The sequence below is a fragment of the Camelus ferus genome, chromosome 10 (genome assembly GCF_009834535.1).
Source record: "Camelus ferus isolate YT-003-E chromosome 10, BCGSAC_Cfer_1.0, whole genome shotgun sequence".
In the NCBI taxonomy this organism is placed as follows: Eukaryota; Metazoa; Chordata; class Mammalia; order Artiodactyla; family Camelidae; genus Camelus; species Camelus ferus.
The window spans coordinates 62,626,833-62,654,614 of NC_045705.1; the positions used below are offsets into that span (position 1 = coordinate 62,626,833).

At 53.5% G+C, this 27,782-nt stretch overlaps 1 protein-coding gene across 1 annotated transcript; it reads left to right on the forward strand.

Moving 5' to 3' along the window:
* Positions 1-7,702: 7,702 nt before the first annotated feature.
* Positions 7,703-27,138, forward strand: CD5 (CD5 molecule). Its single transcript, XM_032489521.1, has 11 exons — positions 7,703-7,852; positions 18,528-18,575; positions 20,034-20,348; positions 20,797-20,859; positions 21,112-21,444; positions 22,356-22,652; positions 23,433-23,558; positions 24,281-24,334; positions 25,261-25,380; positions 25,942-26,033; positions 26,640-27,138. Exons 1-10 carry the CDS (start codon positions 7,801-7,803, stop codon positions 26,028-26,030), a joined length of 1,497 nt encoding a protein of 498 aa, XP_032345412.1. The 5' UTR covers positions 7,703-7,800; the 3' UTR covers positions 26,031-26,033; positions 26,640-27,138.
* Positions 27,139-27,782: the final 644 nt, after the last annotated feature.

The following is a 27,782-nucleotide window of genomic DNA, read 5'->3' on the forward strand; positions in this document are numbered from 1 at the left end:
CAGGCAGCTGGAAGAAGGTACAAACAGAAACAGCCAAGGACTTCATATCAGCAGTCCCGAGTTCAGATCCTGGTTCTGCTGCCTTTTCGCCCGGCAGTGTTGAAGTCACTTCCCTTAGCCTCAGTTTCCTCGTCGATAGCGTGGGGACAAGACACCCCTACCCCAGCCATGCCCCCTGGGGCTGTGAGATGCTGCGGGCCGGGGAGTGGGGGGGAAAGAGCTTTAAATGCAATGCCACAAGGGAAGCAGTAAGATTGTCCAAACCACTTACCACCCAGGCCACCTCAAGGCCGCTCTGCGATTAGAAAAGCACCTGCCTCTGTAATTGTGGGTTTGTGTATTTCACACCCCTCCTTGGTCTCTAGCTCTTTAGAGAAAGTCCTGACTACTCTTTTCTGTGCAGGCATCTGTGGGTGGCAGCAGAGCTTCAAAGTTAAAAAAAAAAAAAGTGGACTCTGTACGACCTAGATGCCCATCACAGTAGAATGGATGAATAGAGTGTGGTATCATCACACAGTGGAATCCTATACCCAACAAAGAACAAACTCCTGCCGCACACAGTAACGTGGATGGCTCTCGTGAGCATGCCGCTGAGTGAAAAAAGTATAAACTGTGTGATACCATGTAGATAAAGCTCAAGAACCAGCAAAACCAATCTATGCTGATAGAAGTCAGGATAGCGGATACCTGGGTGGGGAGGGAGCACAGGACGAGGGAGGGCCTCCGGGGGCTGATCAGGCTGTTTCTTGATCTGGGTGCTGGTTACATGGGTGAGTTCAGTTTGTGAAGTCACTGTAGCTATGCATGTGTGATATACGCACTTTTCTGGGTGTACTTTATATTTCAAGAGAACGTTTTGTAAATTAGGCATCTGAGTTCCAGTCCCAACTCTGCCCCATGCATATTGGATGATCTCAGGCTAATGAAACTCTCAGCCTCCACTCGCTCCTCTGCAAAGTCGGGGTAATAATGGTATCTGTCCCTAATGGTCCCAAATGCCAAGTATTTAAATTCCACCTTCATGATATTTACCTTACCCAAGTGCCAAGTAGTCATTCAGGTTTTCCCCTTAGATCAGCTCAGCAGTTTTAGCTAAATAATCTAAAAATAACATTTTATATCACTCTCATAAGTCATGGCTTTGGTGTGCTAGTAATTTATTGTCTGGTATACTAAATTAAGACAAACTCAGAGCCCCTAGCACCGGGCAGGCCCTTAGTAAGTGGTAAACATTCACATCCTCATCAGCATCTTTGTCATTATTACTGACATCATCACCACCATCATCTTCACCATCCTCATCACCATCATCATTACCATTGCCACCAGATACAGAGCCAATAAATACATGCTTCCAGACCATCTCACAGGATCAGCCCAACATGGCCCTGCCCTCAGCAGAATTAAGGACATGGAACCCATCCTGAAGTTTCAGGGCTTGCTGGGGTGCACAGCTAGGTGAGGGCTCCCTGCGGGCTGGACTGGGTGGCGGCTCTGGGTTGCCCCTCCCGCCCTCCACACCGGACCAGAGCTGATCTCTCTCTGGATGCCTCTGTCAACCTGCCTCTTCCTCCAGGCCAAGGCTGACCACACCCAGGCCTAGCCCTACATCTCTCAGAACTTCAGTCTCCTCGTCTCTGAAACAGGGCCAGCAGCCTCGGCTCTTCAGAACCCCACACTGGGTCCAGATCACTAGACAAACAGAAGTCATCATAGGAGAGCCCTCAACACTCAGTAAATCATCAAAATTGTGTCTTCACGTTATCTCAGATTTGCCCTCCGAGATGTGCCTGAACCCTTCCCACACTGACTGTCGGGGGAAAGAGGGCCTGAAATGCTCACAGAATTAAAAAAAAAAACCCACTTGGGTTGTGCTCCTTTTTATGTAAACTCAGCCACTCAGCATTCAGAGTTACTAGAACGAACTGCACTTTCTAAAAGGGCTTTTGGTGTTTCAAATGACCATAACCATTGATTCAAATAATTCTACTTAAAGGAAATAAAGATATGAAAAAAGATGTTTGTGTAAAAATACTTATCACAGAGTTATTTTTAATAACAAAAAAGAGAGAGAGTAAACAATACAAATGTCCAGTAATAGGAAGTAGTTAAACAAACATCAGGACTTTTATGTATCAGCAGGACATCTTTTAAACCATTGTACAACCATTTAAAAGCCATGTTATGTAAGTCTATGATGTGGGAAGACACTCAACATATATTGTAAGAGAAAAAGCAGGTTACAAATGTAAGCATATATCTTATATATAAACACATATATATATCTTTTATGTATATAAAGACATATATATCATATATGATGCTAATTTTGAAAGGAAGTAAAATCTTTATAATTATAAATGAAAATTGAAAATGAATAAAAATACATGCCCTGATATGTTAACAGGGGTCATACTAGATGATAAAATTCTGGGTAGTTTTATTTTTTCTGTACTTGATTTTTTTTAATAAGCATGCATTATTTTTATTATTAAGGAAAATCATATAATAAAAATGTTATATGTCATATATAATGATACCATAAATACCTGGGACTTTCATCTTTAAAAATTTTCCTGCAGATCCCTTTTATGTTATTTTTAAATGTATCATAAAATCATAATATACAGTCTTTGAAAGAAAAGCTCAACAATAAAGAGGTGCATAAAATAAAAAGAAAAGCTCAACCCAACCTCGCTCTTCCATCGCTACCAAACCCTATCGCCCATAACTCATGTTATCATTATTTTGATGAATATTCTGCAAAACCTTTCTCTGTGATTGTAGAAACATTTTATCTAACTATTCAGTTCACTCATATTTTTATTTTATGAAAATAAAATTGCAATATACAAACTGTTCTGAAATGTAGTTTTTTTCAGAACAGCTATCCCTTCGAGTCAGTACCTTGTGATCTATGTCCTCTCTCTTCACTGTATCGTATTCCAGAGTGGGGTTAGGATGAAACTGATTTGCCCTTTGCCTTGTCTTTCCATTTTTTATTATCCCTTGGTGGCTTCCTAAACACCCTTAAGTATACTGACTTGCACCCTGGGAAATATAAGAGCGATCTCTAAAAGTAACACTGTGTAGGCGTTTTTTTAAAAAAATGTAACTTTTGCCATTTTGCCTTCAAAAAAAGGTTGTATGGAGTTTTCAGATTCCTGTGAATGTATTCCTTAAATAAGATCCCAAGCCTCAACTCCCAGATTGAGGAATCTCAGGGACCATCTCGGGCTGGGTGAGGGGAGATATTCAACCCCAGGTACAGAGGCGAAAAAGGGCTGAGTCAGGACTGATACCCAGCTCCTCCAACTTCTAGACCCTTCTCACCTGTAGCAACATGGTTATTGCACTAACAGGACTCAACAGCCTTTGCCCTCAGCCTGGAAAACCAGCCTACCAAAGTGGCAAACTCCTGCTCACTCCGGGTCTCAGCTTGGATGTCACCCCTTCCAGGAAGCCTTCTTTGACTTCCCCAGAGGTTGAATTGGACACACCTCTTCCTGAAGGCTTAGCCATGGACTGTCCCAGTTGCCTGTTGGGTGGTGTCCCCACTAGACTCAGGGTTGGTGGGGAGGAGGGCAGTGCTTATCAGTCTGTTTCATATGTCCAGGTTCAAACCCGTCAAAGGGCAGAGAAGCATCAGCCTGAGATAAGAGAGAGGCTGTGCTGAGAAAGGGTCGCCCACAGACCAGAAGACTTGGGAGTTCAGTCCAAACCTCACTGTTAGCTGTGCGTCTTGGGAAATTCACCTAACCTCTCTGATGCTGTTACTTCATCTGAACAACGGGCTTGGTTAACACTTGTCCTACTCTATCTACTAGGGGCCTCATTTTCTCTATCAAAACTCATGCCCTGTGGTCGAACAAGTCCAATCCTACTCACAGGAGCAACAGAAGAGAAACCGTACACACTAAGTCCTCAGATGCACACACAGGCCATGGGCTGTGGGATGTGTTCCTTGCATACCCACCATGGGGAGACCTGAAGCAGCCCCGGTGGGGGTGGGAGTGAAAAGGGCAGGTCAGTACACACCAGGGCATCTGCTGGGCCTCCAGGCAAACAGCCCGGGAAGAAATGTGAATAGGCCCTGGAGGGGGTGGGGGTGGAAGAGGCCTGAGCTGACCAGTCTTCACACTCACTCAGGGGAGTGCACTAGGGTTTACAAACCCTTCATGTCATTATAATAGAACCTTCCAGAAGCCCTGCAACGCAGGGCTCCTTCCCTACCCACATCTTATAGAGGAAGATGATCAGTTTCAGAAAGGGGAAATGACTAGCCCAAGGTCACCCATCTAGTCAGAGTAAAGCTAGTTTCCAGGCCCGTAGGCCCTATACACACCCCCCAGCCCTGAAATTATCATCATAATAGCTCTCATTACCAGTGTGCTTCACTCTTTATGTGGGTTATTCTACTTCATCTTCGAACTATCACATCGGACAGATGAGGATTTTTAGATAATTTGCTTGGGTCCTTGACTCAAGATTTCACCACAAGGATGTGAAGCCAGAGTCATCAGATAGCAAAACCTGACTCCCAGAAGGGATGGGACAGCTGGGGGTAGGGGACTTCGACCTGTCCCTCCAGACTGCAAAGCCCTCGAGGGCAGCCCCACTCCCACCTAAGATTCCAGGAAAGTGTACACACTGAGCCACCGTACAGAGCCAGCATGCCCCTATCCAGGACAACCTCCAATTCACACTCTGTCCTTCGCCCAAAGCCCTGGCATTTGACACCCTCTCACCCAACAGAAAGAATCAAACCCTCCAGGTTCCAGAGCATACAAATCCCCTACCTCCAACTCTGATGGTGCAGCCTGGGACGTGGGTCCTAGAACAAGAAAACCAGTCTCAGGATCATACAATCCCAGTTTGCAGATAAGTCAGCTGAAGCCCTGAGTGGCCACCTGGGGCAGAGGTGGGACCCCTCCACCACATCTGCACATCTCAGCTGTCCACCCAGATCCAGAGCCAAATGTTATGTCCCTCCTTCTCCCCTCTCCCCACCTCTCACTAATAATCTGATCCAGCTGGAGCAAAAGTGGGGGAGGGGGTGCACTTCCTGAGGTGTGGAGCAGGGGAAGGATGCTGCCAATCCTGCTCTTCTTAGGGCAACCCCCCCTCCCCTCTGCCAAGTACAAGTTTTCAAGGATTCCGGTCACTGAGTCATTCAACAAACAAATAGGGGCAGGGCTCTTCACACTCATCTCAGAGCAGAGGTACCGCCTCTGGCCACCGGGCCATCCCGCGGTCTTTTGGAACCATCCCAGAGATACATCCACTCATTTAACAAACGCTGAGGTCCTACTACGCACCAGTCACATTTCTCAGCCTCTTTCCTCTCCTCCCGCGGCCCCTCCCTCGGTCCCAGCCCTCAGCTCCTCCCCTGCCCATGCGTTCCCTGTGGCCCCTTGACCCCGGGCGAAGAGGGCAAATCCCGGGGGCGCCGGGGAGTCAGGGAGCCCGGAGGGGCTGAGACATCGCTGGATGACCGAGTGACAGACACACGCAGCCCCCGTGGTTACCTGGTGTGGGCCCGGGCAGCGCAGGCAGGCGCCTCTCCCGCGGAGGCCGAGGAGGTACTGACACGGCCCTGGGGGGTGCTAACCCCCTCCCCACCCCCACCTTCGGCCTCCACCCCGGCCGGGCGGCCTGGAAAACCCAACCCCGGCTCAGCCGACTTCCTCTTGTGTCATGGAAAGTGCGGGTGCTGGGCACAGGAAACTCCCGCCAGGGATCTGGGGTCTGAGCGGGGACAGTGGGCTGGAGGCCTGGGAGGGGTAGAAGGAAGGCTAACTCGCGGAGGGTGGGCGGCAGGGAGGAGGGGCTTGGGGAGACAGAGGAGGGTGGGCGCCTATAGGACAGCGGCTGGGGAGGGGGTGGACGCTTGGGGGTTGGAGGGAGGGTCAGGATCCCTCCCACTGGGATGGGGGCAGGCAGCCGCCTGAGGTCCTGGACTGCTTTCAATTTTCCAAAAATTAACAGAAAAGAGTAGAAACTATACCCTTGTCTGTAATGAAGACCCCCCCCCCGAGATCAAATAAAAAGCCAGTATTTTTGCTTGTTTTCTTTGCTTTTGGCGAGCGGGGGTGGGGAGGGTGGGGTGGAGGGTGGTGGCAAGGGTTGTAAAGTGAGAGATATGTGGGTTCAAATCTTAGTTTTAACCTCCCGAGGCCAAAGACGTTTCTTTCTGAGCCTCAGTTTCCTCGACTGAGAAATGGAAAACTGCACCCACTTCCTATGGTGGTTAGGAAGATTAAAGGAGGCCACGCCCCCTGGCTTGGGTAGGTGCCCACTAAAAACCCCCTTCCCCGGCTCCCGCTGCGGTTACGTAAACCGAGCGTGGTGACAAGGGCCATGAAGGGCCACTTCATAAACACCCCTAGTGTGACAAGTAAAAGCTTCCTAAACACCGAGTCTTTAAGAAAAAAGTTATCCAGAAGGTCCTTGGAGTGTAAGCAGGGTGGGGACCGTGTGTCTGCACCCCTGGTGCTTAGTGTGGGGCAGAGATTTGTTGTATGATCAAACAAACGGTGGAAGGATTGAAAAGTCTGGAATTTCTAGAGTCACAGGGGAAGGATGGATGTTTTGGGGCGGGGGGGGGGTGGTGGTGCCAGGAAGGGCTGGCTGAGACCTTGGGTGTCACCTCTGGGGAGGGGAGGAGACAGCTCCGAATCCTGTGTGAGGTGGTGGGTGTGCCCCCCAATTGCACGTGTGATGGGAGTCCTCAGCCCCTGATCCTGGGCCTCGACCCTGCCCTCTGGGGAACCAATTCCAGTATCCCCAAATCCTCCCAGCCTCACTGAGAGGAGACTGGGGAGTGTTGGATGCGGGAGCTAAGCGGATGCTATCTGGCAGCCGCTGAGACAACCTCATCAGGCCCTGGGAGGGAGAGCCCCGCCCCAGCGCTGGAGGACCGCCAGCTGCAGAGAGGGCGGGGATGGGGATCGGGTGCAGCTGGGAGGCCCACTCAGCCTCTTAGCCTCCAACATTTCACATTACTGTCATGTCGGAACCACTTCGCCCCTGCCTGGTGTGGCCCGGATTTCGAGAAGCCCCAAGGAACCGAGGTCTGCCTCCATCTGCCCTTCCTGGAATGAGGGACCTGAACCTTTTCCCAGCCACATGCCTCCCCCACCTGCTTCACAGAATGCCGGCCACCTCCCCTCACCCTCAATAGCCAGGGATTTCTTTCAGCCCCTCTGGGAACAACATGCATCAACACAAAGATGTCACACATACACACAGCGACGCAGACCCGGCACCCACAGCGGAGCCCTCTCCATCCAGTGTTTGCTAGTAAAATGCCTCCGGTGGGGAGTCACCTCCAACTCACCCCTCATCCCAGCAGGGGAGATGGAGGGTTTCATTTGGCTTTTCATCTCTGAGCAAGGACTGGGGCGGGGTCCCCACTTCCCACTCACTCCTCACCCCAGCACCGCTCAGAGCCTGCTTGGTGGGATGTGGCCCCTGTCCCCCTCAATCCCCTCAGCCAGGCTTAGGGCCCCCGCAGGCCGCAGCCCTTTCCCTGCCCCAGCCCTAGGCACCTCGGGCAGGAAGCTGGCAGAGACCAGGCCCGCCATTCGAATTGGGGCAGATGGTTTTACCAAGGAGGAAGTTGACAGTTTCAACTTCAAACACGGGTGACGCAGGCCCCACACTGTCTGCTTCCCTGTCCCACCCCTGCCTGAGCCTGCCCGCCCTGCCCCCTCCTCCCAGAGAGGGACACACAGGGCCAGACGCACTCACCCACGGGTGCCGAGCTCACCGAGACTGAGGCAGGACGAGGCCGCGCCCATGGGGTCTCAGCATTCGCCGCTCGCCGCCCGGTACCTGCTGGGGCTGCTGGGTGAGTACCCGCTCTGGGGCGTCTGTCAAGGTACCTGGTCTCAAGGTGCCAGGGTGAAGATGTCAGTTCTTTCCTCGGTCTGACTCAGGCTTGCATGTCACCTCTCTGGAGCATCATGGAGGGTTGGGGCCACCAGGACTCCTGTCTTCTCCTCCAGCCCCAGCTCAGCTCTCAACCCTGCTTGTCTCACCCCCAGGGTCCCACCTCTGCTTCTCTCTTGCACTGTTGGGGACCTTACTGTGCCCTTCCAAGCGGAATTCATGCCAAGATAAGACTCAGCCTAGAGATCAAGTTGTGCGGTCCCCATTCCATGCAAGCTTCCCTGTGCAGCTACTCTCCACCCCATGAGTGTCCAGGCCGTTACTTGGATGCCTCCGGGGACAGGAAACTCAGCATCTCCTGGGCAGTTCTGACGATGCTCTGGACAGAGCAGACCTAAGCAGGGTAGGGACCACCTCTGGATTACAGTGGGACAAAGGTCAAAGACACACCGAAGTTCATCCCAGAGGGGCCTTACCCAGGCCTGCCAGCCAAGCGTAAGCACTCTCTGGGTCTGTTCTCACTCCAGGCCTGGAGGACGGGCTTCCAGAACTCTTCCCCAGGGCCATGGTGGAAATGACCTGGGGTCTCTGGAGAAGCTGGCTGGGGATAAGGTTAGGGCTGGGTGAGGTCTGAGGCATCCTATTTGCTGGAGGGGAGATGGTGGACCTGGCAGTCCTCCATCCCTTGAGACCTTGGGACACTAGCTGGGGACCGGAGTCCTGCTGCTAGGGCACTCACGACACTGGTAGTGGGGAGGATCTGGAGCAAACGTGGGGTGGGGAAGGGCAGTGTACTTTGTGGCCTAAGCCCTAGCATCTAAGCCTAGCTGTGTATGACCTCAGATATGTCCCTGAGCCTCTCTGGGCCTCCACTTCCCCATTTATAAAATGCCAGGGGGTGATCTGGATGAGATCTGTCTGCTTCTCAAGGGTCTGGAAGGTGTGGCAGGGTGAGAGGTGATTGACTCAGGACAGGAACAAGCGGGAGCTTGCGGCTTCCCAGTTTGGAGGGAAAGGACTCAGGGGACATTGCCTACCTGAGCAGGAAGCCTCAGTCCTTCCCAGAGAAGGGGGCAGGCAGGTGTGTTTGTGTGTGTGTGTGTGTGTGTGTGTGTGTGTGTTCATGGGCAAAACATGGCCTCCAAGTGTAGGCTTGCCTTCCCGCAGTGTGTGTGACAGTGGACGTGCACACACATGTTCTCATGGCTGTTCTTACATGGAACTGCAGAAGGTACAAAGGGCCTCCCGTCCCCAGGGCGGAGGCTGAGAGGTAGACCCCTGCTGCCCTCTGGGACCCTCCGAGGAGCTTCTGAGTCCTCCTTAGCCCTGGAGATTCCAAGGACCAGGCCCCTAAGCCCCGCTACCTACCCCTCCCCTGTGGCCTCTGACCCCACCAGGGCAGAGAGGCTGGCCAAGCTCCCAGCCAGGAGCAGGGGAGGGAGTCTTGATCTATGGGCCTCCTCCCAAATTCCATCAGGGCCGAGGCTCACGGCAAGACCAGGCCCAACAGAGCCCAGAGTCAGGAAGCGTTGGAGGCAGTGTCTTCACTGGAGTATAGGAACCATCTGGAAGCCCAGGAGCACATGGTTCCTGGTGTGTGTGTGCATCTGTGTGTGTGAACTGGTGGGTAACAAACATTCCCATTGTTCAGTAGGTCACAGCTTAAGAAATACTTTTAAAACCATTTTTTTCTGTAAGCTTCAAAACAGGAAGGAGGTGATCCCATTGCCCCCATTTTACAGTAGGGGAAACTGAGGTCCCTGGGGAGCATCTAGTGAGCTACAGAGCCCACCCCAGCCTGGTGCTCCTGCTCTCACAGAGGCCCCTCTGCACCCCGAGCTAACAGCAAAATGCACCAAAGCCACTCCTCCGAGTAGGAAAATGGCCATGGGACACAACCGCCATGCAGCCACCAAGGGCTAAGGATGCCTAGGGCTGGGGCTGGGGGCAAACAACACAGGCACCCTTCGAGCCATTCCAAGTAGAGGCATCGCCAGAGCCTTGGGGATACTGCGGCCTCCTGGCTGGCCATCAAGGTTGTGTCATGGCTTGGCGACCTTTGATACATGAAGATGCCCGTGGCCTGCTTCCCTCCGCAGCTGCCCTTAGCCCCAGCCTGCCTGGGGCTCACCTGCCGGGGGTGGGGCATAGAGGCCACCCTGATCACCACCCAGCTGGTCAGGCCCAGCCACCGGGACTCCAGAAGCCAGCACTCGGGCGTGGGAAAGTCATGGACTCGGCAGTTTGAATTCTCTTCTGTCGCTTATCAGCTGGGTGACCATGGACCCATTCTATGAGCTTCAGTTTCCTCCTCTGCAAAATGGGTATAATAATAGGACCTGCCTCATAGAGATTGATGAGGATTAAAGGAATCAAAGAATGTGGAGCCGTAGTAGGAACATCAGCACGGAGCATAGTAAGTGCTCAGTTAGCATTAACCACCATCGTAAATTAATTTATCATAGAAATAAATTTATTAATACATAAAATTATTGTATGAATTTATTAATTGTTATTTATTATACAATTCGGCATATCGATTTATTACTTATTATATAAAATTATTATTATTACTATCAGCCTCAGCAAGAGACAAGGTGAAGTAGGACCTGGTGGGGAGGAAAGTCTTGCCAGATGAGAGCCAGGCCATCAGCCTCTCTCTTCCCCAATCCTCCCGCACAGGCTCGGCATCCATTCATTTATCCACCTACAAATATTTACGGAGCATCCGCTACGTGTCCAGCTCTGTGTAAAGCACTGGGGCTACATCAGTGAAGGAGACAGGAGTCCCTCCCCTCATGGAGGGAGCAGCCGAAATATTCACAAATTTCTAAATATCGTGATCGGGGCAATGAAGGAAACAGCAGGGCTGAGATGCAGTGGCCGAGTTCACTTTCAAAGGGGCTCCTGGTCCAAGGGGTTCCCCTGTGAGGAAGCGGCGAGACCCAGATGATGGAAGGAGCCAGTCAGGCAGAGGAAAGAGGCAGGAGTGTCCCAGGCAGATGAGACATCGAGGGCGAAGGCAAGGGCAGGACAGGCAGACAGGGACTGGGTGTCCACAGTAGAGGAGGGGAGAGGGGGGAGCCAACTGCAAGCTGTCCCAGGCTGCAGAGCTGCAGCCCCGAGCGCCCCACCCCCAGCGGGGAGCAGCGGGACCTGGGGTCTCGAGGGCTGGCACTGACCCCTCCGGTCACTCTGGCCAGCTCCAACCATTCAGAGGGGTTTTTCCACAGCAACCAGGGAACCAGGGAAGGACTCCAACTCCACCCAACAACATCGATTGAACACCTGTCCTATGGGCATGCATACAGGTGCCTGGATAGCAAGTGTGTGTATGCTGTGTGCCCGCCTGCTATGTGTGTGTGTATGTGTGTACACACAAGCGTGAAGGCCTGTGGGGCTTGGGAGCAATCAGTCTGGGTTGGATTTCTGCTTGGCCACTCACAGATGGTAAGAACACCCTCTGAGACTCAGCCTTCTCAGCTGTAAGCTGGGGGTAACTTCAGAGGGTCATGGCAATCTTGAGATCTGGTTCATTCAGTCAGTCAGACAGCACGCGTTTAGCGAGCACCTACTGTGTGCCCAGTACTGTCCTAACCGCTGAGGACACATGAGGAACTATCCAAATTCCTGCCCAGGTGGACCTGACTTTGTAGTTGGGGTGCGATGGGGAGGCAGGCAAGAGATGAGGTAAGTCAATGACTATATGGATGTTAGGAGGTTATGAATGATGTAGGGTTGGGGACTGGGTGCTCCAGGGGGCCGTGCTGGACCTGGGAGGGTGCAGTGTTCTCACAAGAAGATAATATTTGAGCAACTATGCACAGGAGATAGTGGGTGCACCGTGCCCTGTGGGCCTGGGGAGGACCGCTCCAGGCAGAGGGGCTGTCACACACAGGCTGGTGGCGAGGCAGAGGCAGCCATGGAGGCCTCCGTGAGGACAGGACATTTTCTCCAATGAACTCAAGCTGCCCAGGTGCCCAGCAGAGGAAACAGGGTGCTGAGTATCCTGGAGAGAAAGGGTAACTCTCACCTCTCCAGGTGCACAAGTCCCATCTTGAGCCTCAGACCAGGTGCGTTTGGGAACCCGGAATTTTTCAGGTTGCAGGTAATATTGTTTATGTGCTATGTGCTCATGACACGCCAACAAGGTCCGGGCAATACCTCGTAATCAAACACATCCCCAGTTCTGCAGTGAAACTGAATTCACACACTAAAGGCACAAATATCTTCCCACCAAATGCATCAGAAAAGCCTTTTGGTTTTGGACTTGGAATTACAGTGGCAGATGGGACCCTGTATCACTTCCTCTAAAGCCACTACTGTCACCACGATTACCTCTGTCATTATCATGTATCCTTAGGGTGCTCGACTCTCAGGTTTCCACTAAGGACCCTGATACTCCCTTCTCCCTGGGGGCGCGGCTGGGAGAGATGTAGTGGGAACAGGGTACGAAATTGGTGGCAGTTGGCAGAAGTGACTTGGATCCCATGCGCTGCCACAGATGCCCCCTTGGAGTGAGCCTCTCCCTCTCCCTGGCCTCAGTTTCCCCTGTCTGTACCAAGAGGCAAGCAGGCTCTGGGGTCTCCCACTGGTAAACCCCCAGGGCACCCTGTTAAGTGATGGTGTTGCCAAGAAACCAGCCTCTGAACCCCGATAGCCGAACTGAGAGTCGGAGGCAGTTTTGAGAGGAGAGGAAAGAACAGCTTTATTGCTTTGCCTGGTAAACGGAGTCAGCAGGCTAATGCCTTTAAGACTGAGAGTCCATCTTGGGGTAAGGGTCCTGGGGTTTTATAGAAAAATGGGAGCAGGGAGGGTGGTAACAATCAGGTGTGAGCAGAGTCTACATTCCTTTCATCTTGGCAAGAACTTACTGCTGTTATGGAGGAATTGAGGGTCTGCCCATTTTCTCAAGGTTCAGTCCATGACCTTTCAAGACCTCTAGGGTAAAAGGATAAGTTATTCTAAGAAAAGAACGCACAGGGAGGGGAGCGTGTTAGTCAAAAGATCAGTTTAGTCACGAGTTCAGGCCTGAACAGCACGGTAGCCATCTTGTTAGTTTTCTATTCTTTCAGTGGTGATGGGGTTTCTGCCCTGACTCTACCACCAGTGAGCTGTGTGACCTTGGGCAAGTCACTCAGCCTCTCTGAACCTCAGTTTCTTGATCTGAAAATGGAGGTAAACATGGTCCCTTCATCACAGGGCTGTGGGTGGAAAGGACAGTTCCCTGGGTGTGAAAAGGCTTTGGGATCTGTGCCACTCTGAACAGAAGGAAGGGTTTGTCCCTGTGACAGTGGAGGCACACACTGCACCATGAAACTCATGCAGATTCAATCAGACGCACCAGGCCACCAAGGAGAGCGTGGCATCGCAATTTAGATAGTGAAGGCCATTCTGCCCATAGTCTTGCTATCACTCGTTGGCACAGGGCCTGGGTGGGTGAGATTAGAGACCCGAATCTGCTGTTCTTTCTGCCAACTCCAGCCCCCAGGCTTCTCTTGGCATGAGCTCAGCTTGATTCTTTGCATGTTTTGCACATAAAAAGGCCCCTGATCAAAAAGCAACCGCTGCATCTGGTACTCGACCCAAGAAACAGAATTTTGGCCCTTTATGATCTTCGTTTCCCTGAGGCCCTGATACAGAATCGGGTTAACACGGCTCCACTGATGAGTGTCGTTTCGGAGAAGCAGGGTTCCTGGACTTTCGAGTCAGCATCTCATCAGAGGATGAGGGAAGGGCAGTCCAGAATGCCCCCAAAAGACAGTCAGCATATCGTGTTTGTGGTAAATCGATGAGAATCTTATGGACCATTAGAGGGAATCACTGTTAATGGAAACAATGATTCGTCTGACTTCCAAACCGCATTAAATCAGTCTGTCAGTTTCCTTATCTGGAAAACAGAATGATGACAGCCTCTCTGATTGAGCCTGTCAGGAAGAAGTGGGGTCTCCCGTAAAATAGCCTCGCCCAGGGGGTCTGCACAGAGTAAGACTCAATGAATGTCCCAGCCCTGTGACAGTGGGATCTCGATGCCCGCTGGGCCCTCAGCAGGCCACGCTCTTGCCTCCACTTCCCAGTGTGTGGGAGCTGCGGGCTCAGATCCTCACTGGTCCAGGCAGACCCCGGAGTGAGTCAGAGTCGAGCATCAAGGATACAGGCTCTGAAGCCTGCAGCCTGGGCCAAATTCTGGCTCTGCTGTAAAATGGGATCCATAATACAAGTCCACCAACATTCATCTGCAATTCCGAAACCCAAAACCCGTTTGCAAATTTCGGGCAAACTGCATACAGTGCAAAATTCCGACCTGAATGAGTAGGAGACTATTTATAATCTTGGCGCATCCCACTCCGTGTGAAAATTCCTCACGTTCCACTGCAGAAACCATCATGTGTTTGAAGATGAGGCTCTCCAGACACAGGGTGATGGGGGGGTGGGGTCCCGAGGGTGCTGGCAAGCCAGGACAAAACAGGCCGAAACCTTGGAGCTCACGGCAGTGCAGCCCCATGTGGCCAAAGCATAGTGTTTTTCAAAAACATCTGGATCTTTGGGTTTTTTTTAAAGCAAAACAGAACCAAAAGAAAGCTTTAAAAACAATGGACTCAAAAAAAGATGTAAACACTGTGCAGAGCAAATAAAACTCATCCGTGGCCTGATGGGGCCAGCAGGGTCGCTGTCCAGAGATCCAAAGTTAGAACCATCTGGAATGTGGGGGGGCGCAAGAGGAGAGGGGAGGGAGGGAATGTGTATGCAAATGTCTCAGAGCTGCTTTCAGGAATTCATTTACTCCTCGCTGAGACTTCATCAGGGCAGGCAGGGTCAACATTTAAATCTCTGCAAAGGTAGAGATGTGGAGAGGGTCTCACGGAGAATTAAAAAGCTTTCTAACTCTCTGGCGTTTTTGGCCCTGAGCTTTCGCTGGCTTGGTTGGTCTAAGCCCTAAGTAGCGGGGCCTCCCAGGAGAGTTTGGCAGGGCAGGGATGGGGGCCGGCCCCCTACTGCTCCAGGTATAGTTGCTGATGATGGATTGGGAAATGGCACGATGCTTCCGTGCCTCATGTCCCTCATGGTCTCGAGGGTCCCCAGGCTTCCGTTTGCAGATTCTGCAGCAGCAGATCCCTGGGCCTTGGACTCCATGCAGGGGCTGGGCTAAGTTGTAGCCAGGGAGGGGGTGGTCAGAGGGACCCCAAGCACAGGCTGCAGGGCTCAGGGGAAGGAGGATGTTGGTCTGAGCCCCATAAGAAGCAGCTGAAAGAATGGAAATAAGTCGTGGGCAATCAAAACCTGAACGGATCCCTGGACAGACAGGAAGACGCAGCACCCAGGAAGCCTCCCAGTCAGTTACACATCTCACCTGCCCACGCCTGCCAGCTGCTGAGATGCATCAGGAACTAAGACTATAGACCCTGGAAGTTTGAGTTGAAAGGAAGGTGAGGGATGGTGGAATCTAACTTTATAGACAAAGAGACCAAACCCAGACAGGTTGAGTGGCTTGCCAAGATCTCACAGCAGATTCCTGGAAACGTCTTCCCACAGCATGTTTCACTGACTGAACGGAATCCCAAGTTCACCCCCTTTCAGCAGGCGTGCACGCCAGGAGCACGCAGGAACTGGTGGCACACAGGGCAGGCGGTCGCAGCCGTCCCTCTGAAAGAAAGGGCGGCAGCTGGGCCCATCAGTCAAAAGCACAGACTCTGGGCCACATGGCCTGGCTCAGAGTCCTGGCCCCAGCACTCACCAGTTGCTTAGCAAGTTACTTACTCTGTTTCCTTTTCTATAAAACGGTGATCACAATAACAGTGTGAAGTCTAAGTAGTGAAGTCTAAGAGAGTTAATGTGCAAAAATGCCAGGGGAAGAGTGCAAACTATAAGTGTTAATGATGGTGATGGTGATGGAGATGGCGCTGGTGACGGTGACAATGTTGGTGATGGTGACGGTGACAGTGACGGTGTTGGTGCTGCCGACCTGAGACCAGTCAAGCTCCCAGAGGGAGGCAAAGCCCTGGAATGCATAGATGCCTTTTCTCCACAGAGCATTTTCTTCTCCAGAATTTTTCTCAGTTCCCGGGCTGTGCAGTCTTTTCCTGAGAACATTCTCTGAGCAGAGCCTGGCTGTTCTGGGTAAGATCTGCTAGGCTGGTCAGGCCCAGTCCGTGCCCTGGGGGCGTCAGGGTCTGGGAGTTCCAGAACCACAGGGTCAGGGTCTAGGTCATTTTCATTTCTGCATTCCCAAACTTGGGACTTTGGAGGCCCCACTGGGTGGCAGAGAGCAGAGAGCATGGGTTTGGAAGGCAGAATCGTGGTTCAACTCCAGGCCTTGCCAGTGGCTGGCATTGTCACCCTGGACAGGGCACTCGCCCTCTACCAACATCTACACCGTGAACATATTCAGCTCGTGTTGGGGGGCCGTGTGGAAGATGAACAATGATATTTGTAATGACCCCTCCCCCAGGAGGCTGAGTACACAGTAGGTGGTCAATAATTGGTAGCTGCCGTTAATGAATGTTGACTGTGGTGACTTTGGGAATATGCAGGTCCTAGTGGGAAAGGGAAGTGGTGAGCCCTGTGACCTGGCTCTGCAATGGTACAGACAGGGATCGCTCCTGCTGGGGAAACTCCTGAGCAGGCCTGCAGCCCCACCACCCCTGCCCCGGGGCCCAGCCAGTAACACCAGCTCTGAGCACTGAACACGGGCCAGGAAGGCACAGGGCTAAGTCCTCTACATAGATTATTTCATCTCATCCTCATGACATTGCTGTCAAGTTGGTCCCTTTCTTGCTCCCATGCTGCAGATGAGGAAACTGAGGCTCAGGGGGGCTAAGAGACTGTACCCCAGGGCCCTCAGGTAGGAAGTGGCAGAGCTGGTACTCAGATCCAGCGAAAGGCATCAGTGTCCGAAAAGCTGCCCTGCGTCACACAGCGCCAAAGGGTGGATCTTTGGCCACTTCAAGCTGCCTCAGCCCTCAGGGCTTAGCCAAATAAATGAATCACTAAAGGTAGACAGACAGTACCATTCACAATGGGGATGTGGGACCAGAGGGAAGTGGGAATGAGAAGTCAGGGGTGAGAGTTGAGGGAGAGACAAAGCCTCCTGCCTTCTCTCTCACCAAGCTAGCCGGGCATCTCCACCATGTCCTCCAAGGCTGCAATAGAGCAGATGATTGACAGTTGGCCAGCCCCCTCCCAACCCAGGCCAGAGCTCTGCCTCTGCTCTAAGTCCCACACTCCCTCTGCGTAGGAAAAGCCTTCTCCTTCCGAGGCCCAGGACTCCCCGGGCCACCACAGTGGGCTCTTGCCAAGATGGACAAAACTTACCACAGGCCACAGCTTCATTATAAGGCGCCTTGGTTGTGGGGAGACGGCAGTTTGGCTGGTTCAGCTCTCCCCTTAAAATTCTACCATCAGCTTCAGAACACACAGGGAAAAATGGGCTTTTTTACACCCAGCAACAATTTCTCAAAAGCAACTTAAACACAGCCGTTTACTGTATAAAGTGGTCACCCTGATCCCAGGGTGAGAAGCCAGCCCAGGGGGCAGATGGAAACCAAAACACCCGCTCCATGACCGAGAAAGCCAGGCAGCAAATTTGGGGAGGGGGGTGGGCTCTGAGGCCATGCAAGCCTGCCACCCCACCGCATCCCCATCCAAATCAAACTTCTGCCCCTGCCACACATGAGCTGGCCACAGGCTGCTCGGCCAAGAGCCCGGCAAGGAGCCACTGGGCCCCCGCTGCACAGAGGGGCTGGGAGGAGGCGGAGCGTCCTACATGGCCCCCATTCCTATCAAAGAGGCACAGGCAGGAGCCAGGCCAGAGGGGAGGCCAGTTACCCCCCAGACCCACGTTCACTGGGCTCCTTCACCAACTGGCCACGTTATCGTGGGCAAGTCCCTTTGCCTCTTTGAGCTCCGATTTCCTCGTCTAGAACTGGGAGCTGTTAAAGGGAAATTGCTATCATTCTTATCCAGCCTTGGGAATTCTAGAAAGCACCAATGCTGTCCTGGATTCCCATTCTGGCTCATTTCTCAGCTCTCTAGAACCATGACATCCAAGCTTTTTTTGACTGAAAACAACACTCAGGAGATTTTTATACCACCACCAATGCACAAAAAGTGAGCCTTACCCTCACAAGACATGATGCATTCTGACATTCTCTATTCTACCCCATTTCATTTTTTAAAAAATGGATGGTTGCATTATCATATAATTTTTAAAAATTGATGGTTGCAATGCTGCATGTTCCTGCAGAGGGACAGCATGAGGAAATCTGGGGGGTGATGGGCTGTCGTACGCCTCGTTTGTTATGGTGATTACACAGATCTATATGTGTGTTAATATTCATAGAATTGTGCATTAAGGGAAAATCAATTTTACTGCATGTTTGTTTAAAAAGTAAAGTTTTAAAACAAGAAAGAGAAGTGATGGTTGCCTTGCATTAAATTGATTTCCTGACCCCCTAGGTGTTCCAACTTGTAGGATGAAAATCCCTGCCCCTGAACCCTGTGGTGGGTGATGGCGGCCGGAGGCGGAAAAGGCCATTGATCAGGCTGTGGGTAGTGGAGAGGCGGGGGGGGGGGGCGGGTGGAGAAGGGAGTGGGGGACAGACTTCATTTCCTGACGTCCTCTCTCCTTTCCGCAGTCACTTCCTGCCTCGGAGGCCTCCGAGGGCTCAACTTGGAGGAGTCAGGTAAGGAAGAGCCACACAGAGAGGGGGGCGTGGAGCAGGGCTGTGATGCCACCAGGCTGTAGGTGGACCTGCCATCCCTCTGTCAGAGTGAATCCACCCTGAGGAGTTGGGGAGAGAGAGAGAGAGAGGGCTCCGACACACATACACACACACGTGCACATGCACACACATGCACGCCCACTTAAGAGGCCCATTTCAGGTCGATGCCCTCGATGGCCATAAAGCACCACACAAATGCTAGCTCTCCTGATAATTATTATTACCACCCACTCACCAGGCACAGAAAACAGACTGGCCCGTAAATGCACCTTGCAAAGTCTTGCTTCCTACCCAGTCCTGCCAGATGCTCCCTGGTCAAAGACATTTGCAGCTGAGGCTGCAGAGAGAGGCTGCACCAGACTGTAAAGTGTGTTAAATGTCTTGCCTTTGAGGGTGGACTCAGCCTAGAGGCTAGTGTTTCCCAGACAGGGTTCCACGGAACTCGTTGGACCCACGTTAGGCAACACTACCTCACCCCCTGCAGACTGTTGGGGTGCACAGGCCAGGTAGAAGCAGCTGAGAAGTCCTCCAGCGAGGAACTCTGTTAAGCATTTTCAAATTCAGCGGTTCCCAGACTCATTTGACCACAGACCTCTCTTTTTTACATTTCCTGAGATAACATCATGCTGAATGTATTTGAGGATTAATGCGGCGGGAGGGTCCCATGAAGCCACGGTGCAAAGGGGCCTTGATGGGCCCTGAGCCAGGACCTGGAACCCTGTGATGGCAACCTAGCTCCCAGCTCTAGCAAGACTGCACCTGCTGTACGAGCCCACTTCTGTAACATGTGAGAACGGGCAAAACTCATCTCAAGTGACAGAAAGCAGATCAGTGGTTGCCTGAGGCCGGATTCAGGGAAATTGACTACGAAAGGGTGTGAGGGAACTTTCTGGGCGATGGGGACGTTCTCTGTCTAGAGGGTGGCAGTGGCCACAGGCATGTATATGTTTGTCATCTTCCACTGAACAAGTGCCCTTAAGATGAGTGCCTTTCCCTGCATGTAAATAGTACTCAATAACATTGAATTTACAAGTTAAAGGGTAAAAACCCAATTAGGAACCGGGCCCTATCCGCGATCTATTGAAACAGAATTTCCAGGAGTGGGGCGATTCTGCTGGACAGTGGGTGCCGAGAACCCCTCGCTCACTGCTCCAAGTTCCCCTGGGCTCTGGGGTCTCCAGCCCCATCCTCCTAGGCCTGGTTTCAAGAGACCACCTGGGGCAGGAGCAGCACCAGCCCGAGTCTCTGGGAAGTCCCTGCAGGGCCCCAGGGGAAGCTCACAGGAGAAGCCAAGCAGGCAGCGCGTGGGCAGAGGGAGCCTCCCTGGGTGTGGGCGCCAGGCGGGGAGGGTGCAGCGAGGGGACCTCGTGGAAGGCCCTTTCCCACCTGACCCCCACCCTCACCTCTTTGACCCCCTAGGGTTCAGTGTGAGACTCAGTGGTTCCGGCTCGTGGTGCCAGGGCCGGCTGGAGGTCAACGCCAAGGACACGTGGTACATAGTACACAGCCAGAGCTGGGGCCTGAGTCCGTTCCGCCAGGACTCCGCCGGGGCCTCGAAGCTCTGCCGGCAGCTGCAATGCGGGGAGCCCTTGTTCCTCGCCCACTCCCATCCCCTCACAGGGAAGCTATTCCTGAAACAGATCACTTGCCATGGACAAGTGGGGTCCTTCTCCAATTGTAGCTTGAGCTCCAGCAGGACAAACCGGGCAGAACCTCTGGCCCTGATCTGCTTAGGTGAGTAACTAGCTGGCCACGGGGGTTCCCTGGGCTTGGCGCCAGCCTCAAGGAGACAGCCCAGGGCCTGTGACCTGGAGCCTGAGCAGGCAGGTGGAAAGGGTCCCAGATTTACAACCACCCCCTCAGAAACATACACTGGTGGGGAACTGGAGGGGGCGCGCTGAGGGGGTGCCGGCACCTGTCTGGTAAGATGGAAAAAGTTGAGGACCTGGTTCTGCCAACTGCTAACTTCTCTCAACCTCTATTTTCCCAACTGTAAAACGAGCTGGTACTCCCCGCCTCACAGGAGGCTTAGAGACAGCGTGCGGGCCGAGGGGACTTGCATCCTGAGTTCTGGGTCTTTCTCAACACTGCCGGTTGCCCCCAGCTCTCCGCACACCCCCATCTCTTCCCTCGTCCCTCCCAGGGTCCCCAGCTCCTCTCTAACCAGAGTGTCTATTTGTAGAGCCACGGAAGACGACGCCTCCTCCCACGAGCCCCCCGCCCACAACCACGCCAGAGCCAACAGGTAAAAAGATTCTGAGGGCCTTGGGGGTCGGGGGTTGGATTTAGCAAGTAAAAACACAGGATGTGCAGTTACATTGGAATTTCAGATAAGAATGAAAAGTTTTAGTGTAAGTATGTTCTACACAATATTTGGGACCTTACCATACCCCTGGGCTGTCGGCTAGTCCATGTGTTAGAGCCACTGAGCAAGGACGGCCCCAGGGCTGGTCATCAGTGCTCAGCTCCACTCTGCCCCATGCCTCTCTTCCCCCAGCTCCTCCCAGGCTGCAGCTGGTGGCAGGTCCCGGGGGCCTGAGCTGTGCCGGTGTGGTGGAGTTCTACAGAGGCAGCCTGGGTGGCACCATCAGCATCGAGTCCCAGGATGGGACCCAGGACCTGGGGAACCACATCTGTGCAGCCCTCCAGTGTGGCTCTTTCCTGAAGCATCTGCCGGAGACCGAGGCCACCAGGGCACTAGAGGCTGGAGAGAGAAGACCCTTGCCAATCCGATGGAAAATCCAGAACACAAGCTGTGCCTCCCTAGAACAGTGCCTCCGAAAAGTCCAGCCCCAGGCAGGCGGCCAAGCTCTTGGCCTCATCTGTACTGGTGAGTGGGGCCCGGCCAAGACCCATGGGTATCCCCAGATAGTCAGTCACCACACGGTCTCCAGGCAGAAGCAGCCCCTGAGGGTCTCTTGGCCTGAGGAGAGGAAAACCTGGCTGGCTCTCAGGCCCACCCACCCTTCTGCTAGGAGGCCTCTGCAGGCTCTAACCTGCAAAACCAAACCCAGAGGTCTTGCCTTTGATTTTTTTTTTTTCCTAAATAGGAGATTTACTAGGGCTTTGAAGATGCATGTTGCTATAGAAATTGGCCAAAGCTGGTGAGATCACAACTCACTCTAACCTGAGCACGTGTGGGCCTCCAGGACCAACCCTGTCAAGCAGAAATGAATTCAGTCTCCATTGGGCCAGGCCCTTTTATGAAAGCCTGTCCTTCAAGGCTCGAGGCCTGGGCAGTTGGATCCCTGGGTTCTGTCCCATCCGTGAGTCACCAGGACTCAGAGCAGGAGGTACTTCCCACCCCAGGCCTCCGTTTCCCCTTTCTGAAAAGCCCTTCCTCCTCCTGAGGTGGGAGCAAGAGAATGAGAGGATGTTCCCAGGAGAAAAGTGGATCCAGGTGGAGCCGATTCCTCACAGCTCATCTTTTCCTGCCCCTGGGCAGAGGCTGACTCCCTGCTGGTGGCTGCCGAAGGGCACTGCCACCTGCCGGCCCCTTCACGGAAAGTGCCAGAGCTGTTGCAGCTGTGCAGGGGGTCCAGGGACAGAGCTTGATGGGGGAAATGCAGGAAAGGATGTCAGAAGAAGGAAAAGGCAGAAAGGAAGGTGGTCTCACAAGGTGCCCTGCCGCCCCCACCCCCGAGAGCTGGGCCCTGCCAGGGCCCCCACTTTGCCAGTGCCACAGGGCCCAGGGAACTCCCGCCCAGCCCGCTACCTCACCTCCCCTTGCTTTCCCCCCAGATTTCCAGCCCAAGGTGCAGAGTCGCCTGGTTGGGGGCAGCAGCTCATGTGAAGGCACTGTGGAGGTGCGCCACGGCAAGCAGTGGGATCCCCTGTGCGACAGCTCCTCGGCCAAGGGCTCGGCAGCGCGGTGGGAGGAGGTGTGCCAGGAGCAGCAGTGCGGCAACGTCAGCTCCTACCAAGTGCTGGATGCCACCGAGAAGACCTCCCAGGGGCTCTTCTGTCCCCCAGGGAAGCTGTCCCAGTGCTACCAGCTTCTAGAGAGAAAATCCCACTGCAAGAGGGTGTTTGTCACATGTGAGTTGGCTACAGGCCATGGTGGTTGGAGGGCGGTTCTGGATTTTCCTTCTAGGACTCAGTCAATGAGCCCTTTTCTGAAGAGCAGGCCCGGGGCACTAAACAGAGAGCCCCGGAGACCTAGGAAAGTGTGGGGAAATGACAAATAGGGGTGGGGAGGGGACAGGAGTGCTGAGACAGCAATGAGCATGAACCATAAAGGGGAGACTGGCCGTAACTGTTAGGCAGCTAATGAATGACACAACTCTCATTCCGTTCTCTATCCTCCAGATGGGAGACAGAAAAGCAAGGGAGCGGTGCTGCTCATTCGCTGCACTAGTGGTACCTGAATAGCACAGGAGAGAGAGAAACGAGGGGCGGGGGTAACAGCTCAGTGGTAGAGCACATGCCTAACATGTATGAGGCCCTGGGTTCAATCACCAGTACCTCCATTAAAAAAAGAGAGAGAGAGAGAGAAATGGCTGGCTGGCTACTGGTATACAGTCTTATACTGGTATGTGATGGCAAGGTGATCACTTATAAGCAACTGGCTAATGGTAGAAAGTTACAGAGTTGAAAACAGGAGTGGCAAACGATAGCCATCCGGATGATCAATTGTTAGATAGTAAATCATGGATAAATGACTGTGCAGCAGAGAATTCCAGAGATGGGTGGAGAGAGAACCAGATACCGCACTCGCTGGTGAATTACTGGGGAAGCCGGCCAGCCCGCAGCTTCCTGCTGATGGACAGTTTCCAGAGCTCCCAGGCCGGAATGACCTAACCCCTCCGCCTCCCCCAGGCCAGAGCTCGAGCCCAGCAGGCCTGGGCGCCGGCACCGTGATGAGCATCATCCTGGCCCTTGTGCTGCTGGCAGTGCTGCTGGTCGTGTGTGGCCCTCTCGCCTACAAGAAGCTGGTGAAGAAATGTAGGTGTCCGTGCCCCAGATCACATTCCTCTCAAGGCCCCGCGTGGGGAGACTGGGCGGGCTGCACTCGGAGGGGTCCCACCTCCAAGAGCCAGCTGCCAGCACCCCTGCTCACCAGCCAGTCCTGCCCCTCTCCTGTCCCCGCTCCCTCCCAGGCCCTTCTCTGCTCAGAGGAACAAACAGAAAGTCAGGAAAATCCCTGATGAGCCCACATCTGGAGCCCGGCTGGGACCCACTCCAGGCTGAAGGGAGGGCGTGGCCATCCTTTAGACCTGGGTGGGTCCAGGGGGTCATCAGCCCCCACTCTGATCTCAGAAGACACAAGTCCCAGGCCAGGCCCCACCACCTACCAGCAGATTGAACCACTTCCTCTCTGAGCTGATTTCCTCCAGCAACAACTGGGCGATGGGGGACCTTGTGAATGTAGAGGGTATTCCCCTGGCCTGGCAGAACTCAGGAGAAAATCATTCAGAGACAAGAAAGTGAGGCGGGAGAGGCTGGAAGGAGAAAGCCCAGAGGTGGGCAGGGTTGGCGGGGGTCCCTGGCGCCCTCTCAGGTCTTAATTCTGGTTCTAGAATTCTCTCCAGGAGAACCAGCCCCTCAGCATGCACCTGCTGCCTCCTCCCTCCTTCTCTGACTCCCCCCACCCCGCCCCACCCCTCCCTCACTCGACCCCTCTCCCTAACCCCCATCCTGATGTGTCTTTACTGTCTGTCGCCCAGTCCGCCAGAAGAAGCAGCGTCAGTGGATTGGCCCAACGGGAATGAATCAGAACAGTAAGTATCCCCAGAGGCAGGGTCCTTCCTTGGCCCCAGCCAGTGTCCCCCAGGCTGAGGAAGGAGGCCGTGGAGCAGGGTCATGAGTCACCGCTGACCACAGATGGAGCCAGTGCAGTGGCTGCTTGAAGCCTCTGATCTCCACCATGCTTGTCTAATGTTGTGCTTCTGGCCACAGGTGTGAACAGGTGGCACTGGGAAAAGGGGACTCCATGATCCAAAGGGTGTGGGAATCAATGAGTTCAGCAAGCCAGACATGGTTCTTTACTTCAGGACTTATCAGAACCTTCATTGGCATTTTTGCACTGTTCATCTCTGGAGTGGGCATACGTTTCTTAACAGGTTGTTCGAGCTAGATTTATCATGGAACATCTTTATCATGGAGCAACTTTAAGAAGCCAGTTTTAAAACCTTTTGATGCAGCCAGCCCAACCCCCACCCGTGTTCTCCACCCCCCTCTCCTTCTGGCCACAGCCCTCCCCCTGCCTCCAGTCCACATTCTCCCCTGCTTCACATGTCAAGGGCCAGATCCTTCAGGAAGGCTGTATGTTGTGAAGTCTTTCTTACAATATAAAGACCCTCAGCTCCAGGAGGGCAGGGACCGTATCTGTCCTATCACTTGTGTTCCAATCCCTTGCTTGATAAATGTTTGATGACTGACTGACTGACCAACTGACTGAAGGCCCACCAGCCAATCAGCTTGCCAGCCAATCCAAAGCTGCTCTAAAACTCTGAGCCCTGCTAGAATGAGACTCCCCAGGAAGAAATGGAAAAAGAAATGCATTGAAAGATCTCCAGGGCCCTTGTTTCCCACCCCACCCCCATTACATGGTGGGAAGAGGAATTTTGAGTCCTGGGCCCCTGTTGGGGAGGAGGAAGAGGAGGACAGAGCAGCAAGTCTAATGACACTCCCGTCTCCTGCTCAGTGTCTTTCCATCGCAACCACACGGTGACCGTCCGGTCCCAGGTGGAGAACCCCTCGGCCTCCCACGTGGAGAATGAATATAGTCAGCCTCCGAGGAACTCCCAAATCTCAGCCTATCCAGGTAAGCACTGGCTGGCACTCCTAGGAATGAAGGCAGGGCAGAGCAGAGGGCCACATGATTGCTCGGAGAGAGAAGGGAGGCTGCAGAGGGATGGTGGTGTTGGGAACAGTGGGGGTGTGGAGGGGATCAAACTGCCCCTTTGACAGCCAGTCACGGCAGGTTACGGAAGGGATACAGCTTAACAGGCCGCTCAGCTAGAGAGAAGGACGTGCCGGGATGCCATTAACCTCAGCACTGCTGTGACTGAAAGGGCCTGTTTCGCAATAAATGAGGCCCCTTGAATTCCTTTGAGGCAGAACAGAACCATCCATCAGTGGCCCGCAGAGCCCTGTATCGAATACCCTCTGATTGGCGCTGACAATTAAGCCCCAGGCAGCCCGGAGTTCAGCATCATTAGTGGACACTAGCTGATTCCATCACAACAGATCCAGGGCTGTTGAGCCACCAGCTCAGAAAGCCTCTGTGATCTTCCGACCCCTGCGGGGCTCTTGGCTCTAAGGACTCTCTCTGTGTAGCCTGGAGGGATAACCCGGCTGCAAGTAGCCTCCTTTCTTTCCGCAGCTCTGGAAGGGGCCCTGCATCGGATCTCCACCCAGCCTGATAACTCCTCCGACAGTGACTATGATCTGCATGGGGCTCAGAGGCTGTAAAAGGTGAGCCCGGCCCTCGGCCCCGGGACCCCTGCACAGCCCTGGAGACAAGCACCAGCCACCCCGTTCCTCACCTCCTGCTCACCCTGCCCATCCATGACCCGGGGGAGGTGGGGGCGGGGAGGGGCTGGCTGAGCATCTTGGCTCTTGGAAAGAACAAGCATCAGCAGTTCAGGAGACGGCAGCTGATTTGGCAATTTGAGCAGAGGGATCGTGGACCTTAAACACCACCTTAAACTCCATCTCAGAAGACCACACAAAAGAGCTCCTAAAAATAGGGGAAAGATTAAGAGATACAAACCACTATGTATAAAATAAATAAGCTACAAGGATATATTGTACAGCACAGGGAATATGGCCAATATTCTATAACTACAAATGGAGTGTAATCTATAAACATTTTGAATCACCATGCTGTGCACCTGAAACTAATACAATGTTGTAAATCAATGACCCCTCAATTTTTTAAAAAGCACCCCTAAGAGTGTCCAAATGGACTTGCACCAGCAAGAAGGCGAAACCACTGTCCCTGATACTGAACGGGAGCTTTGGGGGCCCGTCCCCCACCTCCCTGCACCATCTCCTCAGACACATTTCGTCACCCCACAGAACCAGGAATCTGGAACAAACGTCGAGAGCCAGGACTTTTGTCCTGAGAACTCTCTGCAGTCACTGCTTGGAAACGATGTCCCGGTTCCTGCCCGGTTCCTGCCCGGTTCCTGCCCAGCAGGGACATGGACATGACTCTCCAACACGTCCTACTGCCCTGCAGAGGCAGGCCAGCTCTGACATCTCCCCACTGAGCCCCACCCAGGTGAAGACCCCCAACACAGCTCAGCTGGCCCCTCCAAGTGTGGAAGCTGTGAAAGGGCGGAGCCCTGAAACAAGCAACCCTCCCCAGCAGAGACACTCGGGGTCCGGACCTGGGCAGCCCCCCACCCTCGTCCACAGGGTTGCTGTGCAGGATCGGTTCTCTTCTCAGACTTTGACCCCATGGGGCCCACAAGGAAGTCACACCTGGGGGATGGGGGCGGGCTGATTTCTCTCATGTATTTTTAATATGTTCTTTGTAAATAATGTTTTTTCTGCTTCCTGAGAACTTGCTTGCCTGCCCTCCTCAGTCCAGGGTCCACCCTGTGGATCCCTCTGGGGCTGCCAGTGGGAAGGGGATGTACCGGGCAGGCAGGGGGCTCTGCAGCCTCATGGTCAGAGGGCTGCGGACCTGACACAGGACTGCCGAGCACATCGCGGCCGCTGCCAGCCAGCACGTGCAGTGCGTGCCCGGGCTGTGTGTGGCTGCCTGACTTGGAGCCTGGTCACCAGCCCACCAACAGCCTGTCATCTGTTCCCTGCCCCCTACCCACCTCGCAGCCCCTCACTCGACCGAGAGCAGGGACCGCTGGCTGTCAAGCCCAAACCAGCACCCCCACCTCAGGGCCCTGCACAAAAATGGTACCTAGTAAATCCTAGCCGACTGGCGGTTTGGGTCAATGAACCTTCTAACCTGAGGGTCAGAGAACCGGGCTGAACATTCCTGTGGGTTAAATCACTCCCTTAACTAAAATAATCTCCTTACTCCCTGGAGAAACAGACACATACCTAACCCTGCAGTGGCCAGGTTTCCTTAACTACAGTGGGACGAGGACCTCTGACTAGGAACTTAAGGGCCCAGTAAAGGGAGAGTGTGCCTGGCCTCACCGAGCCCCGGGCAGCTGACAGTTCCCCGAGAAGAGGTCTTGGGGCTGGGGCCTT